This window comes from Ctenocephalides felis, unplaced genomic scaffold (assembly GCF_003426905.1).
Source record: "Ctenocephalides felis isolate EL2017-DRISC unplaced genomic scaffold, ASM342690v1 CF-g0.4_SCAFFOLD_03571, whole genome shotgun sequence".
Taxonomy (NCBI): domain Eukaryota; kingdom Metazoa; phylum Arthropoda; class Insecta; order Siphonaptera; family Pulicidae; genus Ctenocephalides; species Ctenocephalides felis.
Genome location: NW_020539725.1, coordinates 47,717,989 through 47,731,207, shown reverse-complemented (window position 1 = coordinate 47,731,207; position 13,219 = coordinate 47,717,989). Strand labels below are relative to the sequence as shown.

General features: G+C 30.3%; 1 protein-coding gene across 1 annotated transcript in view; it reads left to right on the top strand.

Annotated features, from left to right (window-relative positions):
* Positions 1–7,711: 7,711 nt before the first annotated feature.
* LOC113386165 overlaps positions 7,712–13,219 on the top strand; it is a 40,831-nt gene continuing 35,323 nt past the window's right edge. The window contains exons 1-2 of the mRNA XM_026623963.1: positions 7,712–7,949; positions 10,834–13,085. Coding sequence (XP_026479748.1) covers positions 10,917–13,085 — 2,169 coding nt within the window. The 5' untranslated portion in view covers positions 7,712–7,949; positions 10,834–10,916. The remainder of the gene's footprint in view (positions 7,950–10,833; positions 13,086–13,219) is intronic.

Genomic DNA, 13,219 nt, shown 5'->3' with positions numbered 1-13,219 from the left:
AAGTGTTGAAAAATCAGCAAAAAAACAGAAAAATATTTGAATTATTTTATTTCTAGATTTCATTCGCTTAATTTAACATTAAAAATATTTATTTATTAGAGAGAATGTGGTCAAGTTCAAAGTGCTGTCATATATGGAGAGATTTGATACTACGGCGAGAGCAGCAAAGACTTTGAGGCGGCCGTACTCTCAAACTATCAATTTTACCGAAAAACGGTTTTCTAAAAAATTGTAGGAAATTTTATCTAGTTTAATTCGTACATAGATACTTTTATCGTAGAATGAGCCAGAAAGGAGTTATTTTAAAAAAGCTGTTTTTTGACGTCATTTTTCCAATATGGCGGCAACTTGCCGTTCAAATTTGAGGTGGCAAAGTTGATTTTCGTAAAGAGCACCTCAAAATCTATAAGATTACCAATTTTCAAAATTCCCGGAGCACTGTACCGGAAAAACGACCAAATGACTGGACTATTAAGTTAATCATAAGATTATATTTTCATGAGACTTTATAAGATATCAAATATTTTTTTTATCTCTTATAAACATTTATTGTTTAATGTAGGAAAAAATTGTTGCACATAAATATTTTTTTAAAATTGCGATATTTCAAATTGTTTATGTATGTTCTAAATTCACTAGTTGTTTGATTTAGCTAGTTCGCAAGAAAATTTGATTATTTGTGAAGTTAATTGGAAAAAGATTAAATTTTATGTTATTTGTGTTTAAAAAGTGGCTGATCCAGAATATCTAATTCTAGATTACTTTCAATTTTGGTTCTAATTTCATTAACAGTACAAACATTCAATTCATATTGATAAGGAGACGTGCTGATTAGTTTTTGGCGAAGGCAGGTCTAGCCGTTCCGAAGATACGGGGCAAAAAGTGCCAAAAACGGTAACTCAGTTTTTAAGAGAACGGAGCGTCCGATTTTAATAATTCAAAAAACATTTTACTTGTATCGACAAGGTGAGGAACCGATCAAATTTTCATAAAGGCAGGTCTAGCGGTTTCGGAGATCTAATGGAAAAAGTAAAACAAAAAGCCATTTGGCGGCCAAAAATGATCATTAGACATATGTACATCAAATTATCAGATATTTTATAGAGATTTTAACAATAGGTATAAATTTTGTTTACATTCCTTTGGGTTCCGTACCAATGTTTATCCGTTAAACGGCGACGCAGCGCTTACGCGCTTCGATATTTCGTCTCTATGCAGTTAAAGCAGTACGATCGCTTTGAAAAAAAGTTCAGAATTCCCGTAATATTTCAAAATAAATTTTTCTTCAGAAAGTATTTTTTCTTTCAAAAGAAGGTAAATTTTTGTCAAAAATTTATTGTTTCTCAAAAATCTAAGTTTTTCAGAGTAATTTTTTTCAAAAATGTTAATCTTTTTAAAAACATATAATATGTGGTACGGGAAGCTCCAGCAATTTGTCTTAAGGCACGATGCCATGCGCACTAGTTTAAAATTGTGATATTTCAAATTGCTTTATGTTCTAAATTCTGTAGTTGTTTTGAAGAAAATATGATTATTTGTGAAGTTAATTGGAAAAAGATAAAATTTCAATATTATTTGTGTACAAAACGTGGTGATGGCAATATAAAATAAACATCCAGAATATCTAATATTTCAATTCAAAGTTAATTTTTGTTAGAGGAATTGAGATTTTTACTCGACAATCGGACAAACGAGAAAGTTGAGTTGGTATTGCATAGAGTAGCGGACGAACAGAATACATTATTCCGCCACTCTCGGCCACTCTTGAGCTACGTTCTGTTTTCACATGAGGCGTCGCTACTCTACTCTACTCGTACATGCAATGGCGGAAAGGAAAATCATTTCCAGAAGAAATCTCCGCGACGGGGCATTGTGGTCTCGAGTCTTGTCGGATAGAAACGATCGACTCAAAAAAGTTCATGTCAAAGCTCAATGTCTAATGTTATATTTTATTAATTTTTTTGCTCATGTTAACAATTTTAGAATTCCTTTATTATGAACTTTGTTTTAACCCTCCGTCGGTCGGATATTATTCACCTTCGAACGGTCGGAGTGGTCTGGCTGGACCACCATTCATTTTACATGCATTTATGTGGGGTAAATAAGTTTTTGGTCTCTTATATGTTAACGATTATTAGTAGTAAATATTTATTGTTTTGATTTTTTCATTTTTTACCGTTTTTTGCATGTGTTGAGCTTGCTTATAATAAAACAATTACATATTATATTGTATAAAAAAATCGTCACTTTTTTATTATTTTTATTTTTCTGTTTTATATCAATGAAAAACGATATTTATTCTTTTTCGGCTCCTTCGAAATGAATGTGAAATTCAACTGAAAACGAAATGAGCGTCGCCTTTGAAATGAGCTGTAAAATTCAAGTTACAAATATAATTTCACTACAGGTTTTCCAAAAAAATTTTTGATCGCAGTACGGGTAAAAAAATTGTTGATAATGTGCGCATTACTCATCCGATTTTCAATGTTTGCGATGACCAATAAGTTTGGTAGGTTTTCAAGGAACTCTCGTCATGAAAATAATAACATTCATGTTACAACACATAGCAAAGAATATATAAAACGCAGTTTGAATAGAAAATACCAGAAAAAAGACAAAATACTGGTTTACATATATCAAAATGCGTATATTTCATACAAAATGTATGGGTGGTCTAGACAGACCACTCCGACCGTTCGAAGTATAAAAAAGTTAATATCCTTATAATTATCCTTCTGTACATTTTTTCGTCCTGATTTTTTCATTGATCGACAGCTAATGAAATTTTAGGAAAAGTCAAGAAATTTTAAGTCGATAGGATTACTAGAAGTATTTTTTTTTTTAATTAAAGTCGAAAAAAGTCTGGCCAGACCACGCCGACCGACGGAGGGTTAACAATATACTTCAAGACTTGCATGAAAACTTTGTTCGGAAACCAGATCCAGAGTAAGTTTACGAATAAAAGGATATTTTTTAATTATTTTGAGATTTCTCAATTTTACTTAAGATTTACTTATTAGAATACGAATTTTCGATATATGGAAGAAACGATGTATAATACTTTATATGGTTTCTTTACGAATTTATGAAATATTTTAAATAATTGCTCAAAGTATATTCCATAATAAATTTAAAAATCCACTTATCTTATCTAGAAGAATACGATTAGGATGAAAGTATTTTAAGTTTTAAAAGGTAGTTAATTTTTTACATCTAACTCTATCTAACTATAATTTTCATGTTCTTTCTTTAATAAACTCTATTTCGACGAAAGGATAAATAATACTATTTTGATTATTTTAACATTTTTATCTTTTTTTTCAATTAAATTATTTTGTCCAAAACTTGAAATTATATTTGGCCGATCAGTGCACAAAATCATTAAGTTTAAAAATAAAAACACGATACATATATATAATTATTAACTTAAAAAAACTGTTGTAACTTAAATTATTTAAATATAATGTAATGCGTTAATATCAATTTGCTTACATGAATAGTTTTTACCTTTTTATAATAAAAGAAAAGAGTTAATCAAAGTGTGTTTTTTAATGACTCATGATTCATTTCTGTTGATGTATTACATTCATAAACCTTATAATAAAAATACTGCTACAAATTCGATTTTTACGTTATATATTTATTTGGTCTTATTAGTATTTCACATATTGTTAGTTTTGATGTGCATTTTGTACTTACAAGGAGAACCTCGTATTTATTCTTCTGGGATTTTGATGAAACTTACTATGGTGAAAAAATAAGTAATTAAACTTATGCTTTTCGATAAGATCTCTAGGTAAAATAATCCTGAAATTCTAGAAAAGATTTATAGCGAGATGAGTATTAATTAATCTCATTGATTTATAATATCTGAGTTCCTATTTAAGTTTAATATATTCAGGAACTTATTTGCTTTATTACTTTTAACTATTTTCATTTACTTTACATACACTTTCATTCATTTTTCATACAAATTTATTGTTGCATTTTTATCACATTTTTTATGATTCATTTTATTTTAAGTTGTGCGTAAATAGACTGATAATGTTTAATATTTTTGAAGAAAGCTGATTCATACGTTTTTGTTATATAAACAACGTGCTCGTTCATCATGTCTACTTTAATTTAACAACTTAGCTTTGTCAGAAAAAATACTTTTTATGGTAAATTTCTAATGATTTTTTCTAATATTTCTAACTGTTATTTTATGTACGCTTTGCATATATTTATCTTTATAACTCATCAAAGTTTCTCATCCAAAAACTCATCCAAAGCTTAAAGATATCATTTCAAAGTGAAATTTGTTTTGAGTAATTTAAATTTGTTTATAAATGCAGATTCTTATAATAATCTACGCAAAATCAAAAAAGCTAATTATTATGGCTCTAGCCATAACCATAGCTTGAAAGTGAATTTTATCTCCAGCAAAAATTCAAATATTTTTTATTCATCTGTGAATTTAATGGAACTTCGCTTGGGTATAAAGTTTATATTCAAAACGAAGTCTTTAAAATATTACAGGACTATGACATAAGTCCTATTACTATGCCTGTAAGTCCCGTTTCATCAAGTTCCCAGACGAATAAACTTGAGATTACTAAATTAATATTTAAATATATGGAAATCGAAATAGAAATCCTTATTGAAAGTTTTCCTGGCTCCAAATTCATTTCCGAGTGGTGGTTTCTTTGCCAAGGTTTTTTTTAATCGCGATGTACTTTTGAGCATTTTTTCGGCTCCAATAATATTTTATAGTATAAAAATAAACTAAATTTTCGAAATTTAGTTATATTGAAATGTTTCGACTACTTTTACTATTTTACCTAAATTAATTATGGGGTTTACGGTATAGAAGTAAATTGTTTTTTTGAAGAGATTATAATGATTATATGAATTGACATGTATAATTTTAGTCATTTATTGCGACATTGACAAAAGAATAAGTAATAGTAAAAGCTTTTCTTTATTTTCACAAAATTTTTGCAATCATTTATAATTGGAAGCATTAAATATTTCAGCTCCATCACTTATGTACAATTTAATTCAATAGTCAATACAATAATCATATACAATTCAATCCATGAAAAAAATGTTTTGTTTTATTTAATGATGAATTAGAATCGTCAGCTTAATCTTCAATATCGGAACCATAAGTTTTCCCATTTGTTCGAAAATATTCGTATATGTATAACGCTTTTTTATCGCTGCCTTTTCATTTTTATCGTATATTTACTGAAAATTACTCTATTTTTTTAAGCTTTTTTCAATCTTTTCTTTTTTGAGTTTTTCTAAAAGCGATATTTGTCCCGGATTTAGATCTTTTATCTCGGATAGTCCCGGTTTTCTAACAATTAATAAGTAAGTTAACAGAAAATTATGAAATCCAACGAACAAGTGCTTTTTATTTAATTTATTATCAAGTAAATTTAATAGAATTTTTTACAAGGCTCCAAAGCGAATAAAACATATAGATCGAAAAATATAGGATATAGCATAATATCGTAGCTGAAAAAGTATCACATATAATCGAATAATCTAAGTGCTTATAATAAAAACAGTTTTATTTTATTGTGTTCTTAAATAGAATTTGCTATTTTGAAGCCACCCACCCCCAAATTAAATTTGCTCAATACGTTTATTGACACTTAAGCGAGAAATTGAAAATTTCTGCATATCTTCACGTTTTGAAGGTTTTTGAACATTTTGGCATACCTTAGGAAAAATGGATGTGAATAATAGATTAGTTTTTGGCAAAGGCAGGCTCAGCCGATTCGGAGATACTGAGCAAAGAGTGCAGAAAATAGAAATCGAGCTTCAAAGAGATCCAAAAAACATTCACTTAGTAATGATGGGGAGAAGTGGTGATTAGATTTTGGCAAAATCAAGTCCAGCTGTTTCGGAGATGGCAAAAATGGCAGTTTCTATGAAAACATAGCATACGATTTGAATGATTCAAAAGCTTACAGCTTGTGTTGACGAAACGATTGCTTTTGGCGAAAGTTTTTTTGTTTAATTTTCTAAAAATATATTTTTTAAAACTAAATTTTATTTTTCAAATATTTAATTATGGTACGGAAAGTTACAGCAATTTGCCTTAAGGATCGATGCCATACACCTTTAGTTATTACAATTTTTGAAAAGCGATGAATTTTTTATTGATGCAGCAATATCGGTTAAGGGACACTTTTACGTAAAAACATTGCCATCTAGATTTCCAAATGAAAACTGATGACACCAATCCTAAGATCTCTGATTGATATCTCATAACTCTAACCACCCCAAATTACTGGAGAGCACTTTTTTAATAATCGATTTTTTCTTTGCATAAAGTAGAAATAAAAAAAATTAAACCAGCATAACGTGTATAGGTTATAATAATTATATAACAAAATGTGCGAAAGCTCTAACTAATGAACAATTCTTCCACATATTTAACTCGGATATTTTTGTTTAATACGATATAATTGATATTTTCGGTTTCTGTTGATAATTAACTTTCTGTAGGGCAAGTTATAGTAATCGCAAAAAAATCGAAAATGAAATTTTTTATATATCTTTACGTTTCAAAGGTTTATGAATATTTTGGCATACCTTAGAAAAAATGGATGTATGTGTGTGCGGATACAAATTTTTGTCGACAATTTCGAGAACACCGATCAACCGATTTGAATAATTCAAAAAACATTCGATTCGTATTGATAAGGAGACGTGCTGATTAGTTTTTGGCGAAGGCAGGTCTAGCCGTTCCGAAGATATGGGGCAAAAAGTGCCAAAAACGGTAACTCAGTTTTTAAGAGAATGGAGCATCCGATTTGAATAATTCAAAAAACATTTTACTTGTATTAACAAGATGAAGAACTGATCAAATTTTCATGAAGGCAGGTCTAGCGGTTTCGGAGATCCAGTAAAAAAAGTAAAAAAATGCCAATTGGCGGTCAAAAATGATCATTAGACATATGCACATCAAATTATCAGATATTTTATAGAGATTTGAACAATAAGGATAGATTTTGTTTACATTGTTTATGCGTTAGGCGGCGACGCGGCGCTTACGCGCTTCGTCTCTATGCAGTTAAAGCAGTACGATTGCTTTGAAAAAAGTTCAGAATTTCCAAAATTTTCAGAATGTTTTGCTCCAAAAAGTCTTCTTTTTTATAAAAAGTAAATTTTTGTCAAAAATGTATAGTTTCTCAAAAATCTCATTTCTTTTCAGAGTAGTTTTTTTTAAAATGTTAATCTTTAAAAAAAAATGGTACGGGAAGTTCCAGCAATTTGCCTTAAAACACGATGCCATGCGCCCCACTAGTTATATATATATATATATATATATTTGAATAAAAATACAATTTTGAAAACTATGACAAGTTATATAAATGCTAAACAAAATTTTTTCATTATTAATTTTTCATTACATGATTAATAAATAATAATTTCAGCCTTTTCAACTAATGTTAATATGTAGTCAACTACAAACATTTTCCGAAGAATTTGGTTCCAACGTAATAGAAATCTTAATTTAAAAATAATTAAATTTTAAGAAAATTAAACCTTGCTTTATTATCTGAATGTATTGCCAGAGCAAGTATTATATCATCTTGTTCATTTCAATGAGATTTTGGCAACATACAGCTGTGCGTCACTTTTCAATAGGGTGTAGTAGTTCGCTTTGTATTCCTTTCCGATAATTTTACCTGCAAATCGGTATGAGCTACCGATCATCTATGAACTCCGTACAGTCTTGTCAAAAACGCCATTAAAATTACTCAAACTTATATTATATTATGTACTTTATTTTATTTATGTAATCATGTGTTTTAATGTTCAATTAGATAATTTTATAGTGTTATTATTGTGTGCAAGTGATTGCTAGTCGCAAAATGTAAATGTGTGCACTTATTCATATGTTTCTTGAAGTAGTGTTATTTGAGGTTATGTTTCATTAGAAATAGGTATGTAATGTCAATTATTGAGATGGCGTTTGTAAATCAATCATTTGTTTTTTTTGTGATTTTATTTGACTGTGTACATTAATTGTTAAATTATGTACATTAGTTGCCCAAAATTAATTATTTTTATTAGTTTTCATAACCTTTACAGGTTGTTCATTATCTTTTGGCATTTAAAATAAACCAATGGATTTTTTAGTTATTGAACATTTTCAATTGCTCTTTTTTATTTATTTATAGCTTTATAAACAGGGTTGTCATTTTGCCCCTTGTTACATATAAATATATTTTTATATAGTTATACAATATATTTTTGGTATAAGTAAATACTTGATGATATTCAATTTTATCTTATTTTGACTAAATCAATATAACATATTTAAATTAAAATTATTAAATGTTTTGAAAATTAAGCATATAAATTATCTTTTTTTATAATTTTTTTTGCCCTCAAGGCCATCATTTTTGTGCTAACTAATACTAAGTTTTAAATACTTGTTAGCTAATGAATTAATATTTTTAAATATTTCTAATAATTTTATTAATTGTGTATATAGTATATTAATTGTGTAATAGGTTTAAACTTGAAACACAAACATAAACTAGTGGGGCGCATGGCATCGTGCCTTAAGGCAAATTGCTGGAATTTCCCGTGCCAAAATTATTATTTTTTTAAAAACGATTAACATTTTTGAAAAAAATTATACTTAAAAAAAATTAGATTTTTGAGAAACTATAAATTTGACAAAAATTACTTTTTTTTTGAAAAAAAATGTTTTCTTTATTTTGACATATTTTGGAAATTCTGAACTTTTTTTTCAAAGCAATCGCACTGCTTTAGCTGCATAGAGACGAAATATCAAAGCGCGTAAGCGCCGCGTCGCCATCTAACGGATAAACATTGGTACGGAACCCATAGGAATGTAAACAATATTTATGCTTATTTTTAAAATCTCTAATGGCGTTTTTTTTACTTTTTTTCACTAGATCTCCGAAACCGCTAGACCTGCCTTCATGAAAATTTGATCAATTATTCATCCTGTCAATACAAGTAAAATGTTTTTTTAGAGAATTATTAAAATCGGACGCTCCGGTCTCTTAAAACTGAGTTACTGTTTTTGGCACTTTTTGTCCCGTATCTTCAAAACGGCTAGACCTGGCTTCGCCAAAAACTAATCAGCACGTCTCCTTATTAATACGAATCGAATGTTTTTTGAATTATTCAAATCGGTTGATCCGTGTTCCCGAAATCGTTGACGAAAATTTGTATCCGCACACACATACATCCATTTTTTCTAAGATATGCCAAAATATTCAGAAATTGAAACGTAAAGATATATAAAAATTTTCATTTTCAATTTTTTTGCGATTACTATAACTTTCCCTACGCAAAGTTAATAATTAATTTTAATAATCATATGGGATGTTTTAATTACTTTTAATAATCAGTTTCAAAAAAGTTCTAGCTTATTTATATCTCCTACTTTCAGTAATCAAATTGTGAATAGTAATACAATCAATTTTATATATAAGCTTCCTTGCTTTATTAGATAATTTTCCTTTTTTTTAATAAAAATTTCAAAGTATGGCATGGCAAATTGTTGATGGTGCTGAACATATTGAAGATTTAAATTGAAATCTATTAATATTAGGCAAAACGTTCCAAAATTCAAGAAATATAACAAGTGCTAAAATCAATAATAAAATAAATTCATTTATTGATCGCAACAATTTAATAAAAATAAAAAATGAAGGATTTATATACGTTAATATAACTAATAATAGTTACAAGTTTTATAACTAGTACAATGGTGTAATATAGTTATATCCACATATAAATAATAATGTGGCTTATTTGTTTCGTTTACATATTAGAACAAAGAAAGACGCCGGAAGCATTTGATAATAACAATCTTGATAATACTGCATTTGAGTTAGACATTTATAAATTTACACACGAAGTGTTAAAGATTAAAATTCATATTTAACACGAATTAGTAATATAAATGAATAAGAAAATTATTGAAAAGTTATATTAATAACTATTACAAAATATATTTTTTTTTTTAAATACCCCTATAGCATATAATTTTTTTTCTTTCTGCCACAAAGATTATCTATATTATTCTTGACAAGCCGATTGTTTAAAAATATTTATTATTTTTCACATTCTAATGATGGAATGCGAAGATATCTGCACACAAACTGAGCTTAATTTGATGATAGAAATATGTGATTATTGAATCTATTGTTTAATAATTTCATAATGATAGCATTCTTCAAAGGTGTAGTTCGATTTTTTTCAATGGTTAAAATTCAATTTATTAGTTGTTACTATACTTCATCTAAATGGAATTAAATTTTTATAATTACGGTACGGTAGAGATTTTTTCTTAATTATTTATCATTAGCTTATGTTGTTTGAAATAGTGACTGTAAACTAAATACTTTTTTTTTACTAAGTTTAGATTATATAATGTGCAATAAACAAAGAAGCCTTGCAGATAACGGTTCGGGATTTTCGGTAAAATTTCGACAGGTGTAGGTTTATCGAAATTTGATGGCGCATACTCTTTTGTTCCGGTATATGCTTCCGGTTTGTAATAATTTGATTTGTTTTTATTGAATGAAATTAATGATTTGCTCTGCAATATGTAATTTATCGTAATTCTTCATAAAACATATTTGAATTAAAATGAAAATTATGCCTATAAATTATCAACTTTTACAAATTTTTTTAGAAGCTCGCTTCGAAAATACTGTCTGATTAAGTTATATTTTCAAATTAATTATTTTAATTTCATCACTAATTTGTTACATATTTAAATGTATAACAATAAATATCATAAATTACAAAATCATTAATATTGAATATTTTTATTTCAAGGAATACGTATCGCGCCCGCCCGCTACCACGTGTGAGTGCCCTCACACACGCCAACTCTTTTCAAAATTTAAAACGTGTTCAAAATGGCTGGAAAGGAGAAGAAGCCGAAACTAAGTGAATCCCCATCCACCAAATCTACAGAGACCCCGACCACTACACCGAAAGCTGGTGGCCGCAAAAGACGCACTGCCGTGAGTTCCTCTGTTCCCCCAGACGAAACTTCGAATGCATCTGAAATGGAATCAGTTCAGAGCACCGAAGATGATGTTGCTGAAGAGGCAAACAGTGGTAATGCTGCAGTGTCTGATGAATCTCCAACGACAGGTGGTAAAAAGGGAAAAACTGCTGCAAAGAATTCTACCGAAGAGATAAATGCCGACGAAGCTCCAAATGATGAAACCGCCAAAGGGACTAAAAAAGTAGCAAAGAAAGGGCCCGCGAAAAAGAAATTGGGATTAGTTAAAAATTCAATCGTTATCGGTAAACGTAAGACTGCTTTGGGTGTAACTGTTAAAAGAGCTAATAGGAGGAAAAGGAGACATAGCGCGGGCGAAGACACAAAACCGAAGATGTTGCGTAATGGAAAGCCGAGAGCAGACAGTCCAAGTGCTAAGAAAAGACGACCCAGGTTAATGAGCGCTACTGTAGCAGAGCCAGTTTCGGGTGTTAAGTCTTTGCCTCAACAAGCTGCTAAAATTGAAGCACCATCTTCGGACTCTGAAGTTTCTAGGCGACGCAGACGATCCGATTCTTTATCTAAATGCTCTGACACAACAATACAAGTAGTTTTTGTGACCAGTTCTTGGTACAAAAATCACCAAATAAAATTACTGCCAATGTTGAAAATAATAATGATACGAATGCAGATACAGATTCCAAAATGCCCGACAAAACTGAAAATTCTGGACAAAATGTCACAAAATTTTAATACTGAAACCCCTAATGATGCTCAAGTAATTGACACAGCGAAGTTTGTAAGGAGAAGTACCCGACAACGAAGGAGTGTTGTCACACCTACGCCACCTCTTATACAAATTAAAATCGAACCTAAGGAGGAAGAACATTTAGTCATAAATCCGATGGAAATACCACTGGATGAAGTGTCGCTGTTGGCTGATCCTTCTCCTCCTATTTTAATTAAAGCGGATTCTGTCAGTCCCGAGCCTGCTCCAGAAAATCCGACACAAAGGGCCATGCACGTAAAACAGTTTTACGGTCAACCTGCGTTTATGGAAAACAATGTTGGAATTGAAAGTGATCCTAGTTTAGGTGAAATAATTACCCAGGCCCCTGTTTTAGATAAAGAAATGCCTTTAGTAACAACTGCTTCTGATTTGGTTAGCGAAAACTTGAAAGATGACACTGTCGCCGACATAGTTGAAGCGTCTATGGAAATCGATGAAGCGAAAGCATACGATAGTAATACCAGTGTGGATGTTGAAACAATTAAAGACTTGGTTCAAACTCCTATGTTGACTTCATCTCAAGAGCCTATGCTAATATCTCAGACCGTTGATACTGAAAGTGATGTAGACGTGGAACGATTAGATGACTTTGGTCCTGGAGATATCTCTATGGAAGATAACTTAACGCCTAGCATTTCACAAGTATCTCAAGCAAAATCAGATCAAGATTTATTTCAATCCACTGTTACAAGCGATAATTTAAGCTTAGCAGAGAATATTAAAAAATTAGAAGTCATTGAAGAATTGCAGCCTCCCATTCTGGTTGCTGAAGAAGGAACTCCTACTGACAAAAGGGAAGAAGTGAAAGAAAACTTGAGACCTAATGAGAAGACTGAAGATGTCAAAACCACTGATGTCAAAAACATAGATATGAAAAAGTCTGAAACACCTCCACCTGTATTGGTATCTCTTATGGACGAAAGCCCTGAAACTTTATTGCAGAAAGAAAGCGTGATGAACGCTTTGGGCCTTTTAACCCTGCAAGCAGCTGACGCCGCTAAGCAGGAGCGTAAAAAACAGAAGGAACAGAGATTATTGAGTCAACAACATCGTGGCTCTGCTTATACGGGAACTTTAAAGACTGTGATTAAAATAAATCGAGGAGGTGCCACTGGTTCCAATGGAAGTGATAAAAGGCGCTCTCGTTGCGGTTTGAAAATGACTTTCCAGAAGGGTGGCGGCCGAGGCGGCGCTGGGGGCAAACATAGAGGCAGCGATGCGACTTTGAAAGATAATACGGGCGACAATACGGATGGCGATGGCATGTACTACACTATTCAGAACGAGGTAAGTGTCATAGTCACTTTATTTTGAATAGACTCGAAACTTAATTGCAATGCTAAAGAGAAAAATGATTTCGATGAAAACTAATAAAGAAAGCAATCAAAAATTGTTTAAAATTTTAATTATAACAAATTTTT